Here is a 21,988-nt window from a genome sequence, read left to right on the forward strand (position 1 = left end):
AGTTCATCCAGATCATACTGGTAAAGTTTTACATCTTACCCAGCAGACGGCAGTGAGACAGGTTGAAACAATTCATCCAGATCATACTGGTAAAGTTTTATATCTTACCCAGCAGATGGAAGCGAGACAGGTTGAAACAATTCATCCAGATCATACTGGTAAAGTTTTATATCTTACCCAGCAGATGGAAGCCAGACAGGTTGAAACAGTTCATCCAGATCATACTGGTAAAGTTTTATATCTTACCCAGTAGATGGAGGTGAGACAGGTTGAAACAGTTCATCCAGATCATACTGGTAAAGTTTTATATCTTACCCAGCAGATGGAAGCCAGACAGGTTGAAACAGTTCATCCAGATCATACTGGTAAAGTTTTATATCTTACCCAGCAGATGGAGGTGAGACAGGTTGAAACAGTTCATCCAGATCATACTGGTAAAGTTTTATATCTTACCCAGCAGATGGAAGTGAGACAAGTTGAAACAGTTCATCCAGATCATACTGGTAAAGTTTTATATCTTACCCAGCAGATGGCAGTGAGACAGGTTGAAACAGTTCATCCAGATCATTCTGGTAAAGTTTTATATCTTACCCAGCAGAGGAAGTGGGACAGGTTGAAACAGTTCATCCAGATCATACTGGTAAAGTTTTATATCTTACCCAGCAGACGGCAGTGAGACAGGTTGAAACAATTCATCCAGATCATACTGGTAAAGTTTTGGCATCTCTGGCTGAGACATTTGGTCATCGTCAACTTCTAAAGCAAACTCTTTTTTCACAGAGTTAGATGAGGCAGACTTTGGCATGGCAGTGTGTGGCCTCTGCATATTTGATCTTAAATAAATGAAGATTCAGCAATAATGAATTCTGAAAGTGTGCTTCATGACAATACATGTAACAGTAACACAGAATCAAATACAGCTAATACAAGCTCTAAAATCTGTTTCTGATGTTATATAATCCCTGCATTACATCCACTCATTATCCTATACATTTACACAGGATTCTTGACATTTTTTAATGAAGTAATACACATTCTTTATCCTAGTCAACAATTCTAAATAAGTAGACAAAACTTGAGGAACTATTATTTTACCCAAATATTGTTGGGTGGTCCCTTTAATGTTCTAGCAGTTTTTAAGTAAAACATTTCACAAGTTTACAAGAAACATTTCATAGTAATTTTTTCTGCATTACTGATTCACTGATAACTTTACCAAACTATCAGAGGCGTGAAAGTCTTTTCTTTGTATATGAGAAATTGTAAATATTTCCTTTAAAACACATATGGACAATAATCATGTGTAAGGCAAGATAATATTCTCATAACTAGTTTCTCAAGTTTAAATCATAAACTGGAATCAATGCAATACCAAATCAATGATCAACAAAACTATAATAGATCCAAATAATTTATTTGACTATATCTTATTTTCGACAGAGTGAATCTGAACTTACTGTGAAGGAGCTTTTTGAGGTTGTTGTTGTGGAGCTGTACGAGGTCGTTCCTCAACAACAGCTTGAGCAGGTTTATTCTTCATGGCTCTCTTTATTCTTTCATCCAACATACTTTGGTCTTTTTCTTTTAACTGAAATTTTTTAAAAAGAATTGTATATATTTCTTCCAAGACATCATAATATTCACAAAAAATATGCAACACCAGTTTATATTTACTGTGAATTCATTATTTTGCTTTTGGGATTTCAATTTTGGTGGATTTTTGTGAATACAGGGGAACAGTTTAGTTATTTAAAAAAATATGGCTTTCATTGTAACATGCAATGTTTTAAATGGGTAATGCCACATGTTTTTTGGTTTTAATAAAACAAATATCCATATATTTTTTTTTCTTATAAATGTTTCGTTTTGACTTTATTTTTCCTGCATTCATTGATATCAAATAAATTAATCCAATTTCTTTTAATGAAACATTATACTCCTCTCAACATTTTGAGTTCCAGCATTCAACTTATATCTACTTACTGAGATGAATTTAAAAAGTTTATCTTGTAAGATCATGTAAGCTACAACAGTGGTATTGAGTGCTGCATTCCTCACGCCATTATCCTTATCACCTATATTGCCAGATATTGTTTTAAGAGCCTGAGCTGGAGTGGGTTGACAGATGTTAATACCATGGCTTTCAATCAAACAGCCTAATTCTTCTAAACACTCTACAAAAAAAAAAAACTTTCTATAAATTAAATAACACATGAGCTAAAACTTCAAATCCACATCAAATATTATCAACACATTCTACAACATAACAAGTCTGATCTAATAAGGACTAAATATATTGAAGGAAGATTTGTTTCAATTGAATAAATATCTATTATGCTTGAACAACATATGCCTCCTGTTAAAAAAGTCCATTTAACTTCTTCATTCTTTGCTAGATTTGTTGAACTAAATATAATTTCTCCTTTTATCTTATTATACAATTTGCACACATTGAGTGGTGTAGATTAATAAATGAAGTACTAACCCATTCTTTGTTTGGAGTTCTTAGACTTGAGACCATCAATAAGGTAGGTAAACATTTTACTAGCAGGATACACTTTACATATCAATTTAAATATACTTCTAACTTCTCTCCGTACATTATCTTTATTCTCTCCAACCTACAGTCAGTAAATACACATACATGTATCAGTGAAACTATATAATTTAATACATACATGCAGTTAATCAAATTGGAATGTCACACTTTCTTTCTAAGCTTTTGTACTATTTAAAGTTTACTTATAAATAAGTCAAGTGAATGAACACCTTCTTGCAGTACAAGCTGGAAAAGCAATCTTGATGGATACCGAAGTGTGTTATAGCTGTTTTAAACCTCACAAATATTAAATCTTATAAAAAAAGAAAACATCCAGGTTACAGCAAGGAAATTCTTTTATTGTGTCATACTGTTTAGCCACTTCAAGTGGTATCTTCAGAACAATACAAAGATGGGCTACAAACACTGATGTACATTAAATGAGTTTCATTCAGAGTTACAGGAAGGTCAATTGGAAGTTATGTCACAATTATTGTTAAATAAATATGAAAGTAAAAATTAATAATAAATTGTCAGATTCAATTCCGAAATTGACAACACCTCACTGGACATTCTGCACCATTTCTTATGGCTTCACTCTGAAGAAGGTACTGCTTCCAATTGCACTTGATATACTGTGAGATGTATAATAGTCACACATGTAGGGAAAAGTATCAAGTTAGGAAACTCCTTGGAAATTTGAGGTAACCAGAATGTTGTTGACTTTTTATAAATAGAACTAACGTTTATTTGTTTACTTTCAGTTACCATGGGTCAGCTTGTCAGATCATTTTTGTTATATAGTGTGTTACAAGCATAAAGCATAAGTTATAAAATATGAATCTATAATACCTAAACAAGTGAAACTGTGAGCTACTACTCACTGATGATAACCCCGCTGCAACTGGATAATTTTAATAATGTAAAATTATGTATTAAAGTATTCAGTAAACAAGAAATTGTTGAGTGATGAATCTGAAAACCCATCACACAGTACAGCTGACTTATATAAACTATGAACTAATTTCAGAAATCCATATGATGTAGTTCCTGAAAAAGATGCGACGAAAATTATTCATGGGACAGACTGACTGACAGATGTACAGACATAGGTAAAACAGTATATCCCACTACTTTTTTTAAAGTGGGGGGATTAATTATAATCAACTGTTTGTAAATAAAGTTTACCTTTATAATGAGGTATGGTATAAAAGATGAGGCTTCTAACTCCACCAAGTGATAATCTTCATCTGATAACATAGTGAATACTTCACGTAAATATTCTATGGCCTTGTTTAACATGCTAGGGTTGGTATCAAAGAATCGAATGGTGAACCACTTCAATATCAGGTCAAGGTTACCAACAGTCTCGTCATGTAGTGCGTTTATACACTATAAAGGAAAATATATTGCATGTACATGTATATGTTTATATACTAAAAAGGAAATCATATTGCATGTATATGTATATGTTTATACACTAGGGTTCTTGCTAAGGATTTTTGAAGAAAATATTTTTTTGCCATATAATGTAATATTTTAGTCTCTATTTCCTAACAGAGCAATGAAATGACATTAAATTTGGATCCCTTATAAACTTTTGCTATAAAATGATGATATTTGTGTTCAGTTAATACAAAATATTTCAATCTTGATGCATCTGTGGACTCACCAGTTTTGAAAATGCAGACTCATGGACTGGCCTTAGTGAGATACCCCTGATACCCTTAAGAGAAAATCATATTGCATGTCTCTCAGAAAGAATTTCAATATTTTGCAGAAATTTATACATTTTTTCTGGGTTTTTTTCTGGAATTACCATCAAGTTATGCTGACCACTATTAATTCATTTTTGATATTATTATAAGTCATCTTAAAATTATTCCTCTGATGACTATTGTTTGAAAAAATTAAAACATAAACTTGCTAAAATTGGAAATCCATCAAAGTTTACTGATTACATTTAATCAAATCCAATAAATCTTACAATATGAAAATAAATTGCTTTGCTGAGCACAGCATGATATGACTGTAGATGTTAAACCCTGAACAGTTGGGGCAAATTTGGACAAAATATTCAAGCTTGACACTGTCTGAATTTGGATTGTGATCAAATTTTGACATAGTATATGTTTCTGACACAAAATAAATGTCAAGATCTTACAAATCTATTGTGAAATACAATTAAAGATTCTCCTTTATAATTTTCAAAAATTTGAAATTTGACAAATTTTGCAAAAAAATTTGAGAACCTCTTAAAATTAGAACCCCCAAACTTTTGAATCCCCCATTGGAGCAATTACCCCCACACTGAATCCCAGCCTTTCCTTTGTAGTATGGAACCTTGTAGTACAATTTCAGAGAGATCAATACTCTTAAGTATTAAAAATGCTTGTTTTGGCCCCTTTTTGGTCCCTAATTCCTGCACGAATTGGGCAATTACCCCCCACACTCAATCCCAGCCTTCTTTTTGAGATATGGAACTTACACACAAGTTATTGTCAAGAAACTATAAAAAATGCTTGTTTGTGGCCCCTTTTTTGTCCTTGGCACCACAACCCCCAAAAGGAATCCAAACCTTCTACTGGTGGTATTAAACATTGTGGTACAATTTTAGAGCAATTAAAACACTTTTACACAAGTTATTAACCTGAAAGTAGAAAAATGCTTGTTTTGGCCCCTTTTTGGCCCCTAATTCCTAAACGGTTGGGACCATCATCCCCAAAATCAATCCCAACCTTCCTTTTGTGCTATTGAACCTTCTTCTTAAATTTCATAGAGATCCATTGACTTAAACTAAAGTTATTGTCCGGAAACCAAATGTATCTTCGGACGACACAGACAACGTCATACCTTTATCAGTCAGGGGTGCTACTTAAACAAGTGATTTCATTATAAACCTATTTCAGTGATTTTTTTATATTCAGTTATCACCTATTAAAGTGATTTTGGTGTTTTCTTTGATCTTCAAGTGCTAATTTCATTGATTTTCCATATTTTCACAAACTTTTCTATAATTTTCCTACATAAATCAATTATCCCTTTATCTATGGATATCAATTTCACCAGTGCACTTGGGCAGTAAGTTAGTGCGCTAAAGCTTTTAAAAGTACCCTTGGGAATTGTTCTGTAATCAAATATTCATTAACTACTCTTACTATCAGACAAAGGTCAACAATATTAGGTGACCTGATTGGTTTTCTTTAGAATTAGAATGATTTATTTTAAGGTTATGTCCTGATCTACAAATTATTCCAGTTTTTGCATATTCAAATAAACTGTAAAAACTGGCAGGCTTATCAAGCAAATGACAATTTTCTGCATGTACATAGTTGGTTTTTCAATGGAATTCTGGTCTTTTTACCAATAAAAAAATCAAGCTTGTGGGAAAAATATCCCAAAAATGTTATAAACACTTATTGAAGTGATTAAATTTTAACTTTTCAAATTACTTGTTTCAGTGATTTTGAAAAGTCTGGGCGAAAATTTTAAATATTTCACAGCCAAAATCACTCAAAGTAGTGATTTTGAAATCACTTGTTTAAGTACCACCCCTGACTGATTATACGATCCCAAATTTTTATTTGCGGTCAAATAAAAACTTAAGCAAAATGAAAGTTTTGTTATTTACCTTCATTAAACTCTCTATTGCTTTAATATGTAATTTGAAATCAGTTTGAAACATTTGGTCCATTATTGTTTTGTTAAAATTCTTCTCCATCTGAGTCCTCAACTGTTCTATAAATTCTCCTCTCAGCTCAATGAAGTTCCATTTGAGTACCTATGCATGGATAGATTAAATTAACAACAATACTATATAAGAAATGTTTGATTTGCTCCATAATAATGTCATCAAATATAACTTTACTGAAACTTTATGTGCACAGTCAAAATGCATTGACTGTATAAATATTGGCTTTATACAGTCACTTATTGTATAAGACATCGTTTGTAATGTTGATAATGTGTTTACAGAGAGTTCTACTTGTGATGTTTGAAAACAGTCTTTATTTTGAAGTCCTATATTACAAATTTCAAATTTTTTTTTTTAACCAAAATATTTCAAAGAGAACAGTTTTATAAGTTTGAGTATAATATAAACAGCAAAACATTATCTCAAACAAAAATTTTACTAGTACTCAGTTTGAAACAGGATAGAAATACTAGTCACAGCTTGCAATCTTTTATAGCGGTTTCTATATTTAAAAGTCTTGAACAAATAAATTTTTATCTTTTGAGACACTTTTATTATTGTGAAGGAATAGGTATCACAAGAATTCAAACAAGCATTAGAAATTTTGAAAGTAAATTCTGAAATTGTAATAAATATAAAGAATTTCACATTTTTATTCCTTCTTCAAAAACGCAATAATAAAGACAAGCAAATTTCTGATTTTACGGTCTACAGTAATATTCTGACAATTGTTTCAAAATCAAATTCAATCTTACAGAATAAGCTGAAAAATAATTTACCTTCAGAGCTTTTTCCTCTTTAAATCTCTTTTCTTTAGTTTCAGTAAGTGTCATCAATGGACTTGTATCCTCATCAGCCTTCTTCTTTTTACTGGTTGCTGGTGGAGGAGCCTGGAAATTAACACAATTATTTTCCCTAGTCAATTTGGTCCAATAAATTTTTTTACTTTTGTACATATTAAGAATTTTTCTTAAATTATAACTTAGAACCAAGTCACACATGTTCAACTGTATTTTCAAAGGTAGACTGAAAAAGGCAGACAGAAAAGTGATATTGCAGTTATTTTCAAAATATCTATAAATAAAAAATAGAATAAAACCTAAATACTTTGTGACATAATCATAACAATCAATCAAGTTTATATCTGCATTTTTTCAGGGCGATATATATTCCTGTATCATCCTCATGGAAAGGCTATAAAAATTATAAATTTTCTGTGAATTTAGGAGATATAAGTTTGCCTTATAAAAATTCAGATTAAAATATTTTTTTGTTATAAGTCTAAAAATAATATAAGATTTTAAGTGATAGTGACTTACTGCCTTTCCTTTCCCTTTTACCGTCTTTGCTGGTTTGGCATCCCCTGAATCAGACAGTGCAGCAGACACAGGTCTAGATTTAGCTGGTTCTGGTTCATCATAATCATCCTTGACTGGTTTACTGGCAGCTGATGATGAAGCTGCTTTCTTGACTTGCTTCACTGGCTTAGCTGGTAGATTACCTCTGGCTTTCTCTATTATAGCCATAATCTGATCCTTAGAGGCAGGCTACATGAAATAAATATAGTCAATATGAAACGAGTGCAACACAATAATTCAAATAAAATAAACTTAAATTTTTATACTGCAATCAGCTATTTTACTATACAAATAAAGCTATACGTATAAACGTTAGCTTTATACATCAATGACCTGAACTAACCTATAAGCCCCGCCTACTTACCGGAACTACTGTATTTCATCAACAACGTCACGTCACAACCATGACAACATGTAGTAACAAAGTTCAAACTTTTATGAATTTAAACTTGTTATGTCTTCAAATTGGTAATTTATATACCATGTTTATTAAATGTTATTAATTAAGTTCATTTTCCTTTTCTAATTTCTTAAAATGTCAATGTTTTACCGCCTGGACTACGCTCATAGGGAAATACCCTAAAATGGTACCCCAAGAGGGAAATTTCAAACACTTTTTTTTAACAATGTTTGTTACATATTTTTTTTTTATTTTTTCAATTTTTTTATTGATTTCAGTATAAAAACAATATATGTTTAGTGTCTAAATACAAAGTTACGTTTGGTTCTGGTTGGTCTTGTAGAATATTGACATGCCACAGGAAAATGAAAGAGTACTTATTTGTGCCCCTTCTTCTCATATCTAATATAAAACAGTCTAAAAGGTTTAAATATAGTATAATTATAGTTAGATAGCAAGAACCTTGTGTTTAGAATCCTATTTGAGTAGGAAAAAATGCTTGTCATTTCAGGGCGTTTTATAGCTGACTATGTGGTATGGGTTTTACTCTATTTGAAGGTGTTACGGTGACCTATAGTTGTTAATTTCTGTGTCATTTCAGTCTCTTTTAGAAAGTTGTCTCATCGGCAATCATACCACATCTTATTTTTTATATTATGACATTAATTCTAGTCATTTGAACGGTTAACAGCTGGTTCTATTTTCAGTTTTATTCCTTCTACAAAATATAGGAGATATAAGTACTTTGACCTACCTTGAGTTTAGATGTAGCTTTGAAGACACTGTCATACCCTGTATGAATCATGAAAGGAACAACAGCATCCTGAGCTTTCTTCCTCACTTCACCATTCCTATCTTCCAGGCACGACAGGAGATGTGGGATACACATTCTAAATTCTACAGGTAACTTTTTATGATCTGGCAGTTTCTCTGTCAACCATCCCAATAACTGTATTAATCATAGACAGAAAGAGAGTTTTAATACACTGAATAATGATTAATCACTTGCATTTGATTTAAATAGACAGTCTTAAATCATTATTTGATCTTTCAAAGTGAAAAAAAAAACTACCATGAAAAAAACCTGCTATGTAAATGAATAAAAGAAAAATTTGAAAATATATTTGATGGAAACAAACTTTTAAAACATTGAATTAAAAAAGACAAGATGAATATTCCTTCTTAATTTTTCTAATATTTATGCATATTTTTAGTCATAAAACAGACAAGAATCTGATTGAATATTAATGCTAAAAGAGTTACTATATAATAAAACATTGTTTAAATTGTATTTTTTCCAGTATCACTTTTAACATAGCAGAATTTGAATAACTTGTGCAACAAATTAGACATTCAGCCTTTAAAAAGATTAACATTTCATTTAACATATAATTATAATTCATAACTAGGTAGCTGTATTCAACTGTAAAATGTAGACTTTAAAATCTCTGTAAAGACAAAAGGTGACATTCTATTAGTAACCAAGAACAAAGGAATATAAAAAAGATATCAAGCAATCATAAAATAAAAGTAAGTATACCTCTATCCTAAGATTAGGATTTTCCATTTTGAGTGTATCCATGAGTGCTTCACATTCTACTAAAGGTAACAGTGATGTTTGGTCTGTCCACAATGTCAAAGCATTCACAGCCTGCTGACGCAAGAGGGGCTGTAAAACAAATATACATCTCAATTCTTTATAATAAATCATTAATATACAGATTAAGATGAACTAGAACTAAGATTGAACACACAAAAGAATACATTTCTTTTTTTATATATTTGATTATCTTCCTTTTAACATGGTTAGCTTGGATTAAATTCATATGTGCACAACTTCTGGTTGTGTTCTAAAAACTGTGAAAACTTTCATCAATATCCATCAAGCCCTTAAGCAGGAGGTGTACTGAAAAGGCACATGGATAGACAGACTGAAGGACAGAGTAATTTCTATATACCTCATTTGTTTGTTAAGGATATTATAAAATATGGTTCTAACTTCTTACATATATTAAACATCTTTCATTCAATTATTCATAAAATGTAATTCTTAAAATATCAATGTAAACAAATCAATCTTATCATTTTGATCAAGCATTAATGTTTTTCCATGATTGTTATAGTACACACATTGTAATTGATAGTATTACATACCTTCATATCACCAAAACAACCAAGCAGGGCTGGTCCAATTGTTTTTATATGTGCTTTACAGTGTGGCCCCATGTTTGTAGCTAATGTAACACAAATACCTATGGTCAAACCAACCTGTAAAAGATAAACAGATTGATTGATGCTTTCTAGTTATTAATGTACAGTGGCAAATATTACAGCCATAATGTTCAAATGAGAAAACTATCACTGGACAATTGTCATACTGATATGTATGACAACATTTATATTTAAAATCCCTTAATATGTCTAAATACAAGTATTCCTATAATACATATATAAATTAGGTCATTGGTTTTCTCGTTTGAATTGTTTTACATTGTCATTTGGGGGCCTGTTATAGCTGAATATGTGGTATAGGCTTTGATCATTTTAAATGCTGTATGGTGACCTATAGTTGTTGATTTCTTTGTTATTTTGGTCTCTTGTGAAGAATTGTCTCATTGGCAATCATACCACATCTTCTTTTTTTATATTCCTAAAAATTAGGTTTAAAATCAATAACTATCGCTACTACAGAAAAAACAAGAAAGTGACCTGTCAACACAGGTTTCCCTAAAAAGCTATGACCTTTACAGCAGGTTTAACTGTATATTGATGACTTTAATTACCTTCTCCACACTCTCTTACTGAAGTAACATGACCTTTACAGCAGGTTTAACTGTATATTGATGACTTTAATTACCTTCTCCACACTCTCTTACTGAAGTAACATGACCTTTACAGCAGGTTTAACTGTATATTGATAACTTTAATTACCTTCTCCACACTTGTTTACTGAAGTAACATGACCTTTACAGAAGGTTTAACTGTATATTGATAACTTTAATTACCTTCTCCACACTTGTTTACTGAAGTAACATGACCTTTACAGAAGGTTTAACTGTATATTGATAACTTTAATTACCTTCTCCACACTCGCTTACTGAAGTAACATGACCTTTACAGAAGGTTTAACTGTATATTGATAACTTTAATTACCTTCTCCACACTTGTTTACTGAAGTAACATGACCTTTACAGCAGCTTTAACTGTATATTGATAACTTTAATTACCTTCTCCACGTTTACTGAAGTAACATGACCTTTACAGCAAGTTGAACTGTATATTGATAACTTTAATTACCTTCTCCACACTCGCTTACTGAAGTAACATGACCTTTACAGCAGTTTTAACTGTATATTGATAGTTTAAACATATTTTATTGTCCAAAAACAATGACAATAGGATTAGACACAAGTTTTGCAACTTAGAACGTCTTCTCCATGTATATTGATGACTTTAATTACCTTCTCTACACTCGTTTACTGAAGTAACATGACCTTTACAGCAGCTTTAACTGTATATTGATAACTTTAATTACCTTCTCCACACTTGCTTACTGAAGTACATGTAACATGATCTTTACAGCAGGTTTAACTGTATATTGATAACTTTAATTACCTTCTCCACACTCGTTTACTGAAGTAACATGACCTTTACAGAAGGTTTAACTGTATATTGATAACTTTAATTACCTTCTCCACACTTGCTTACTGAAGTAAAATGATCTTTACAGCAGGTTTAACTGTATATTTATAACTTTTAATACCTTCTCCACACTCGTTTACTGAAGTAACATGACCTTTACAGAAGGTTTAACTGTATATTGATAACTTTAATTACCTTCTCCACACTCGTTTACTGAAGTAACATGACCTTTACAGAAGGTTTAACTGTATATTGATAACTTTAATTACCTTCTCCACACTTGCTTACTGAAGTACATGTAACATGATCTTTACAGCAGGTTTAACTGTATATTTATAACTTTAATTACCTTCTCCACACTCGTTTACTGAAGTAACATGACCTTTATAGGAAATTAAAGTTTTTGATGTAACTAGTGATATCAGAGTATGTTACTAGATTATGGTTTTAATATATTTTAAGCATACTTACCAAAACTTTATTATTGTCACCCAGTCGAACTTTCAACCCTTCTGGTAAAGAGCCCAGGTTTCCATTTATAAACTTAGCTTCTTTTAATATGACTGATATTTTTTCTAAAGCCTCTTTCCTTATCTTCCAGTTTTTATCTACCAATGATTCCATTAATTCTGGAGTGAATTTTTCACTAAAAAAAGAAGACAGCAACTGTTAAATAGCTTGAACTAAAAGAAACTCTCCTAAGCAGATGTACCAAAAGATAACTATTCAAATTTTGTCTCACTGTTAAATAAATTAGTTTATTCCATATTGGTATTATTTTAGTAGGTTTCTCTATATGAATTGGATTTTGAATAAAAAAGCATATTCACCTGAGAAAGTGTTATTCACCGCGCTAAACGTCACACGCTTTGTTATGGTTAGATTTTTCATGTTAAATTTATTTTGGTATATGTTATTCCTTAAATACATGTTCTTCTCTCGGAATATGGAATAAAACAATTACTGTCTTTTGTTTCGGTAAATATGGGGTTTAATTGACTTTTGAAAAACTGATATTCACTTCGGCCGTCGGCCTCAGTGAATATCAGTTTTTCAAAAGTCAATAAAACCGCATATTTACCTCATCAAAAGACAGTAATTGTATATTATTCAAAACTCATACCTGTTTGTTTTTTTGACTCTTTTTAGATAAATGAAATATGATTATAACCAAAACCTAAAAAAATTTTATACTGTATTATATGCACAGACAAAATGCATTGACTTCATAATCTTTGCTAAGTTGCATTCACTGACTATATAGAACCTTGTGTGCCACTGATGATGTGTTTCCTCTTAGTTTTATCAACGACATTGTGAAAGAATGCAGGTTATAGAATCTTTAGGTCATCTGCTTCAATTAAACTATTGTGATATTACACAAAAATACTTCATTAAGAATAAGAAAATATGGAACCTATTTCAAATTTAGTAAATTTAAGATAAAGTCAGCTAACATTTTTAGTTCTGGGTTAAATTCAAACTGAACCACCAAATGCACAAAAGTTAGATGACATTATGACTCTAGGAGTAAATGTTCCATGATTACTTTTGTCATATCTGAATTTACATAAAATGTCTATGATGACAGTACCCTATATCATTTCTATCAATTAGATCTGCCATATTAACTTCCTCTTTAGGTGCATCTTCATCTTCTTCCTCCTCCTCCTCCACTTCACCTCCTGCTACCACACCTCTAGTAGGTGCTGGAGGCTTCTCACCTTTCACCTGAAATATCAGAAAAAAAATTGATGCACCACAGCTATGTTGGTAAATTATATATCACTGTAAAAATAATATAAATATATGCAGCATGATCTTTTTCTGAAAATTGTCTTGCTTAAAGATAAATAATAAATTTTTACTCAACAAACATATCTTTCTTCCTCAAACAGGTATCACAGTACCTTGTGCTCTTAATAATTAATTTACCTCTAAAAAGGTTAAAAAAAGACATCTACATACAGCAAAACAGGTTATCTCATATTTCTATTTCATTCAGACAGAACATGTATTTTTGCACATTACTGAAACTGACTTCAGCTGATCTTTTAATCATATTCTGATGGGACATATTCACATTTACAGCTTAAACTTATCATACAAAAATAACTCTTATTTCTAAAAAAAATACAAAATCTAACCTTTTCAAACTCTGCATCAATTTGCTGCAACAAAGCTGGTTTCTCATCCTCGAAGAACATCCTAAATTGTTGTCCCATGTACATATAGATGACAGAGGTTACAGTGATGGCTGATGCTCTCACAGCCTGAAACAGAAATTAGACACTGACATTTTTGTAGGTTTGGTGTTTTTTTTGCAATTTCAATGCAATAACGTTTGTTCATGGGTCAATGTTGAATTTAACAATAAGTAGGCACTTCACTCCAAAATTGTTGCATTATAAATACTATTCCTGCAGGGAATATTTTCGTATATTTTAAGCAATCATGGAATTAATGAGATAAACCCACAACCCATGGCTAAAATTTCAAATGTGTGTCAAAAAGACAACCAGACCAAAGAACAGACAATAGTCCAACTCTTCAAATGGGTCTTCAACAGAGCTAAAAAAATCCCGCACCATGAAGCTTCAGCTGACCTCTGAACAATAATATATTCTAGTTCAGGGACACTTATGACTGTCCTAATTAAGTTGAGTAATCAAGTGTTTGCGTAAAGCCATCTATTGTTAATTATGATACATAATACAAAAAGTCCTTTGTGTTGAAAATGAAACAGTATCCTAAACATGAATATGTATTCATAGGACATCATGCCCTTTTCACACTAATCTTAGTGAAAACCAAATTTGACATATATTTTAAAAATGTATACTTTAATGAAATGTTAAAGTTTCAAGTTGAAATTATCTCATTAAACTTATTGGTTCACTACACTAAATCAAAACTTAAACCATATACGGGACAGACAGTCGAACACACAGACTCGAAAACATAATGCCCAACTTCTATCATAAATTTGGCATTTAAAATAAATACCTTTGTGCATTTTAAGAAAATATAAGAATAGTGATGAAAATACAGTCCTGAATATAATTTTTTTTTTTAACATTTTTAAAAATTCAATATTAAGCATAACTTACTGGATTAGTTGCTGCAAAAGCTTTCTTTATATAGGTTATTAATGGTTTGACACTCAACCTGAAAATGTTTGAAACAATTGAAATAATCTATAGTAAAAGTCTATCAAAACTCTGTTCTATGTTGTTCTGAATAGACATAAACAGACAACAACTCAATATAATATACAATATATTTTGTTTCCTTCAAAGAACTTAATATATACAAGCCATATGGTTCAGACAAGGGTTATTGTCATAGTTAGGTTCATATATGTGAGAAATTAAAGGTGCCAATGTAAAATCTATAGTGACTATAAAGATTGGTCTTCTTATTTATAATACTTATTTATGATAATCTCTTGATATACTCTACCACATCATATTTAAAGGTCCTTAGTCCAAATACTTTTTTTATTTAAAGTTTAATATAAAGTTGGAAAGTAAAATTGTTTTCTATTATTTTTATGTTTATAGATTCTCAAACTTACTTCAGTCCAAAGTCCTTCACAGCTTGAGCTAGCCACACTAATGTTTCAGCTGTATTCTTAGGATTCTTGTTCTCAAACCCTAGAGGTATTACCTATAATAGAAGAACATTTATAATGTATTCTAAGGATTGTTGTTTCTCAAAACCTAACCATATTTAATACATTTAAACTGAACACACTAAGGTAGGTTTAAAATTGTCATTTACGAAACAATCTCCTCCATTACTGTGAATTCATTTATTTTCGTGGGTATCAATTTTCGTGGATTAGGGAAAACTTGCATGTTCGTGAATATTTAATTTCATGGTTTTGCTGAAGTCTGTATACAAGCCTGTTTATCATTCCTTGAACACTTAATTTCGTGGTTCATCTGTACCCATGAAAACCACGAAAATTGGTATCCAACAAATATAAATGAAAACACAGTATATTCTCTAAACATCACCAAATGGATCAAGTATTTCTAAACAAGACATGTGACGTCAGGTCTGAAATACACCTGAGGGTACTTGAAATGAAAATCATATACAAAGGACTGAAATAAATAGAGATTTGCACATTATATCAACAAATTATATGTTTTCTCTTTTCTCCCTAAAGTAACTTAATATACTGTGAATTCATTTATTTTCAAGGGTTTCAATTTTTTTGGATAGAGAAAAAAAGAAACGGGGTATATGTAAATTTGTGGATAACTGCTTATCAGGATATAATTTAATTTTGGATGTAACGTGTCTTCTGATTGGCTGACGTTATTTTGTTATCAGGCCATAGACATAATTTAGTCATGTGACAGTGACGTTGTCAACGTTTTTTCATGGTTTTCTACGGTTTAAAATGGAATTTAGAATTAAATTATAAGAAATGACTGTAATATTTTTTCTGTCTATTCGAAATAACATAAAAAATGTGGTGCACACTGTTAAATAACCCGCTACGCGCGTTATTCAGTGTGCACCAAATTTTTTAGGTTATTTCTTCATAGACAGAAAAAATATTACAGTCATTCCTTAATTATTCTACCTTGTCAATAGTGTATTATTTTGAAGTCAAAGTGTGAAATTTAATGTTCCTATCTAAAATAATATTGCTGACGGGCATATTCCATACGTAATCCTCATGATTATACTCATGATTATTTTTATCTGTAAAAGTCTGTACCTCTTTACAAATAAATTCTAATGATGTAGCCTCAGCAATACAACTGAGACATTCCTGTACAGATTTGCCCTGCTTTACATCCCCGATCTTATCAACCAGGTCTGATAAAACACATTCTGCAGATACTTTTGTGAACTTGGCATTCTTCGCAAGAAGTGTTATAAGTTCTATTCGTAACTTCAAAACCTGAAAAAAAAGTTTTTCGCAAAATTAATTTATGTTACCATAATTTTTTATGAAAATATTGTAAAATAGTATTTTTGATTTTTAGATTGCTTTGAATATGATATTTTTCAAATTTTATACTTTGTGTGCTGTGCACTAGAGCTGAGTTCCAAATATATGTAGGTATTTTTGTGTCAAATCAAAGAATTTAGGTATTTGAATCATTCACTATTTTACATCTGGATTTGTATATATTTGATACTGAAGTCACTCTTTTGATATGATGTACCAAGAATGGTAAAACTCAACTTACAAAATGCAGGTATCATTTTGGAAATCTATTGATTCTCAAGATTTAATTTTTCAACTACATCTATCTAAATATTTCAATAACATAATTCATATTCATTTCAAAATCTCCTTAATTTAGACATTGCTGAAAAGTGTATCAGGTAAGTAGTTGTAAACTTTGTAAAAGGGATGAACTAACCTGGAAATTGTTATCTTTAAGACCTGGTTTCTTAGCAACTGTTTTGACAACAGCCTGACATGGTATTTCATCTTTAGACATACCCTTCATGGTCTACGAAAATAAACAATCGTCTTTATATTATAACATCAACATTGGTTTGAAAGTATCCTATTATTATGATGCTAATTCAAGTTAACAGAAGTCGTATATCTTATATCTTGATGAACATTTTTGATAATATACTCAAATTTACTGGGGGTTTTTGTGTGTTGTGTGTATCATAAAATATCTGTTTGGTTAATCAAGCTTCTGTTACACTGTCCTCAGTAGAAAAGTGTTCCCAAATCAAATATGCAACTACAACCCAGTGTGTATATCAATTTTATCTTAACTCAAAATTCTGCTACTATTTAGTTTAGACATATTTATTGATAGTGGATTGGGAAACAAGTTATGACAACTTATATTAATCCTTTTCCACTTTATAACATTACATGTATTTTTTAAAACTGTTTATACTTATCAACCCTTTTTATTTGTTTCCTCTTTTAAAAATAGTTAAACTTTTTATTTTTAATGATAGACGTATTAACTGAATATGCTTAAGCATATTTACATTTATGGAATACTATCTTTTGTATTTTGTTTACAACTTAATTTTAAACAACACTTTTTTGGCTAGTAACATTAAATATTGACATTTGTTTATCAAACCTGTGTGATATTTTCCATGGCAGCCAGCCTATCTTTCCAATTAGCACTTGTCAACTGTTTCAATGTATCCCCAGGAAACACGGCACCAGCTTTATCCTCTACAGCTTCATCCTAATTTGTTGAAATTCAATAATATTAGTGCATGTGTTGCCTAGTACCCTCAATTATTACTATTTGAATATAAGACTTTATAGTGACAGAAAATAATTTGCATAATCACACAAATACAACTATATGGTCAAGAGAAACTGAAATAATCTGCATTCCAACATTTTTCCATGTTGTATATATACTTTCCAAGATTATCTATTTGCTTCAGTAATTTAAATGATTCAATAAGTGTTTTTTTTAAACTAATTTTTTTAAATACTGTATAACTACTAATTTTTTTAAGACTACCAGTTTTTCAGGATTTTATTTATTAACCTCACAACAAATGTAAATAACAGTCAAATTAAAAATTACCCATTCATATCATAAACATGTATATTCATAAAGTATAAAATAAAAAGATACAAATCCATGATTTCTCCAAGAAAATAGGTATGTTAAAACAGAACTTACTGAGAGAACACTTTCTGTAGGAAGTTCGCCAGCTGCTGCACCTCCCTTCTTTCCTCCACCTTTACCCTTAGCATCTTTCTTTGATGTCTAAAATAAAATATAGGACATCTTGAAATATAAATGAATATGAAATAAGTCTATCTGGAGGATGGGGATACACTGTGTCTTTGCTTAAGTTGATGAACCATTTCAGAGCTTAGACATTGTATAGAAAGCGATCTATTACTGCAAACTATATGATTTATACCAATAGGTTGTTTTGCCTTTTTTTGTCTTTGGATTTATGTCTCATTCACATCTTATTTAAATACACCCCATAACTCTTTTTATTTGGCGAATAACACCGTCTTCTGGCAATTTCATAGATTCTTTGGACAACTGTTAGATATTGTCCATGCTAAGTAATGTAAGCAGCATCTGCATGGAGATATATGTGCCAGTTTCTTTTACTCATGTAAGTTTGTCTGCTGTAAATAAGGAAATTAAGCAGTTTCTTACAGATACTTTGATCTTATGTAACTGTGTGATTCATTTTGAAGTATTTTGATATTTCTGACACTATTCATTGTATATAATAATATGTTTGTAATCTTTTATCTTGCACAGAAATTATTATGCACCATGTATACAAGAACATCAGATATATCTCATTTATGTATTTGTCTTTGACTCAGAAAAGTATCCTAATCAACCAATATATGATATTCTATGACAAGCAATGATACAGATACAGTATAGATAAAATACTTAACATTTTCAAGCATCAGGTACAAAATGAAGCTATGAATACCGATTCGCTGCTAAACAAATCAAATATTATACATTTAGTCTTCATACTTACAGATTTTGCAGGGGCTGTTTTTGGTCTATCCTAAAAATATAGAAGAAAAAAATATAAGTATTATATACATTTTTTTTCTAAAATTCACAGCTAATTGAGACCTCAAGTTGAGCTAGATGGTTTTGGCTAGTCTTGTAAGTCAACTTTTGGTTCAACATCTTTCTATGCCTCTAATGAATACACCATGATTTGGTCTATGAGCATGTACATCAAAATTGAACCAGAAATGTACTTCATCCACACTAAACATTATATTTCAATTTTTTTTCTTAATATTTCTGTGTAATTGTTTTAAAACTTGAACTTCTTAAAAAAATTAATGTCAAAACAGGTTTTGACGTAAATTTTTAGTTTTATCTGATTTAATTAATGATTCAAATATGAATTTACATGTCAAAATATCAAATACGGAATGCATTGTTCATCTACCAAAAAAAAATGAACACATTTTCTAGCTTTGTTCATAACTTAGTTATGGTGATGTATTCACAAAGAGAATACAGTTATTTTGTAACAGTAATTAAATCTACATTAAACTTAGTACTTACAGACTTAGCTGTAGTCTTAGGTCTAGCTACAGGTTTGGGTTCTGGAACTTTAGCTGGAGCTGGTTTACTGACTGCACTACCACCACCAGACCTGGGTTCTCCTTTAGCATTCAGAAGCACAGCTTTGTCACAGCTTTCTTTTATCTGAAATCAAGTATACATATATTACTGAAAATGTATCTGTGTTTGTGTGATTATAGAACTGTTAAAAAAAAAACCACCATACACCAATTAGTCTTTAAATGCAATTATTCCATTTAAAATATGTGAGTTGAAACATTATCAGTCATATCAAAACAATTTTACAAGTCTTAATTTAAGATTATGTAGAATTATTGACAATGGTGAGTCTGAGGAAACCGGATCATGAATCCAGATTCATTTGGAAGTTACAATAAACTTTAAATATCCAGATAACATTACTTTTCTCAAAATCATAACTAGTATGATCAATTCCTAAGGAATTGGCTTTTCCAGTGAATAAAACCATTCCAGTTTTAAACTATTGTATGACACACATTCTTAAATGTGTGTGTGGTTGTTTTATTCTAAAGAGTAAGAATATTTTGTGTATATAGTTCATTAACAATTGTTGAATTTATCGAATGCATATCTTCGGGACATGCTGCAAAAAAAACACCACTAAATAAATCCGCTCTAGTGTTTTTATGTTGAAATGGACAAGCCCTTTAAAACCCTCCACAAACAAGACTGTGTCCTAAGAACACGGATGCCCCATCAGCACTATCATTTTCTATGTTCAATGGACCGTAAAAATGAGGTAAAATCTCTAATTTGGCATTAAAATTAGAAAGATCATATCATAGGGAACATGTGTACAAAGTTTCAAGTTAATTGGACTTCAACTTCATCAAAAACTACCTCGACCAAAAACTTTAATCTGAAGCGGGACAGACGGACGAACTGAGGAACGGAAGGACAGACGGACTGATGAACGGACGAACAGATGGACGGACGCACAGACCAGAAAACATAATGCCCATAAATGGGGCATAAAAATTTTGATCCAATTCTATCATAAACTACTGTAAGAAATTACCTTCTGCATTTTGATAGCATCGACGTCTGGTAGAAAAGGCATGATATTTTTTTCGGTAACAACTCTCATGGCCATACCAAGTGCTGCATACGAAGCCTCTCTTACTTCTGGTGTTGTATCATTTATTGTCTACAATAACAAATATTTCAAGACTCTTTGTAACTATGTCCACATTAGAAATTAGATCTCACAATTGAGCTATTTAAATAATCCTGTAGATGCACATGCAATATGTATGTCCAACAACTCTCTCATAGTATTATTTACTTCCTTTGATCATGATAATTCAGTGTACATGAATACATTCTTAATATATTCTTCTGCTCTATGATGACATGAAAACAAGAGACAAAGTGAAAGAAGTCTACCACAAAAATGATGCAAATAACATGTAAAATAGAACTAAATTGATCATGTATTCACATTGAAAATACTATCAATACTATCAAGGCAGAGTTACATTTTTGGGCAGTATCAAACGGGTAATCCCTGCCCCATATTAATGCATCCACAGTAGCATTTTTAATTCTGATACAAGTACTATAATTAATGAAAGGTATAGACAAGGAAAAAGATGTGTGTGTTGGTGTTGATAAAAGGTATAGACAAGGAAAAAGATGTATGTGTTGGTGTTAATAAAAGGTATAGACAAGGAAAAAGATGTATGTGTTGGTGTTAATAAAAGGTATAGACAAGGAAAAAGATGTGTGTGTGTTGGTGATAATAAAAGGTATAGACAAGGAAAAAGATGTATGTGTTGGTGTTAATAAAAGGTATAGACAAGGAAAAAGATGTATGTGTTGGTGTTAATAAAAGGTATAAAACAAGGAAAAAGGTGTGTGTTGGTGTTAATGAAAGGTATAGACAAGGAAAAAGATGTATGTGTTGGTGTTAATAAAAGGTATAGACAAGGAAAAAGATGTATGTGTTGGTGTTAATAAAAGGTATAGACAAGGAAAAAGATGTGTGTGTTGGTGTTAATGAAAGGTATAGACAAGGAAAAAGATGTATGTGTTGGTGTTAATAAAAGGTATAGACAAGGAAAAAGATGTATGTGTTGGTGTTAATAAAAGGTATAGACAAGGAAAAAGATGTATGTGTTGGTGTTAATAAAAGGTATAGACAAGGAAAAAGATGTATGTGTTGGTGTTAATAAAAGGTATAGACAAGGAAAAAGATGTATGTGTTGGTGTTAATATGAATAACTGATCAAAACGTTAAAGTTCAAATGTAAGCTAATTCAATGCAAGAAA

At 30.9% G+C, this 21,988-nt stretch overlaps 1 protein-coding gene across 2 annotated transcripts in view; it reads right to left on the reverse strand.

Annotated features, from left to right (window-relative positions):
- LOC143082745 (cytoskeleton-associated protein 5-like) overlaps positions 1–21,988 on the reverse strand; it is a 56,296-nt gene that overhangs the window by 13,796 nt on the left and 20,512 nt on the right. For both annotated transcript variants that reach the window (XM_076258584.1, XM_076258585.1), the window contains 23 exons: positions 20,736–20,864; positions 19,676–19,819; positions 19,128–19,157; positions 18,287–18,373; positions 17,723–17,833; positions 17,027–17,119; positions 16,372–16,557; positions 15,211–15,302; positions 14,744–14,801; positions 13,781–13,906; positions 13,228–13,364; positions 12,105–12,279; positions 10,146–10,259; positions 9,532–9,660; positions 8,746–8,940; positions 7,553–7,780; positions 7,013–7,123; positions 6,171–6,320; positions 3,728–3,931; positions 2,486–2,621; positions 1,984–2,174; positions 1,458–1,588; positions 660–833 (listed from right to left, as the gene is read on the reverse strand). In XM_076258584.1, the coding sequence (XP_076114699.1) occupies positions 660–833; positions 1,458–1,588; positions 1,984–2,174; positions 2,486–2,621; positions 3,728–3,931; positions 6,171–6,320; positions 7,013–7,123; positions 7,553–7,780; positions 8,746–8,940; positions 9,532–9,660; positions 10,146–10,259; positions 12,105–12,279; positions 13,228–13,364; positions 13,781–13,906; positions 14,744–14,801; positions 15,211–15,302; positions 16,372–16,557; positions 17,027–17,119; positions 17,723–17,833; positions 18,287–18,373; positions 19,128–19,157; positions 19,676–19,819; positions 20,736–20,864 (3,131 nt within the window). The remainder of the gene's footprint in view (positions 1–659; positions 834–1,457; positions 1,589–1,983; positions 2,175–2,485; positions 2,622–3,727; positions 3,932–6,170; positions 6,321–7,012; positions 7,124–7,552; positions 7,781–8,745; positions 8,941–9,531; positions 9,661–10,145; positions 10,260–12,104; positions 12,280–13,227; positions 13,365–13,780; positions 13,907–14,743; positions 14,802–15,210; positions 15,303–16,371; positions 16,558–17,026; positions 17,120–17,722; positions 17,834–18,286; positions 18,374–19,127; positions 19,158–19,675; positions 19,820–20,735; positions 20,865–21,988) is intronic.

The sequence above is a fragment of the Mytilus galloprovincialis genome, chromosome 7 (assembly GCF_965363235.1).
Source record: "Mytilus galloprovincialis chromosome 7, xbMytGall1.hap1.1, whole genome shotgun sequence".
Lineage (NCBI taxonomy): Eukaryota > Metazoa > Mollusca > Bivalvia > Mytilida > Mytilidae > Mytilus > Mytilus galloprovincialis.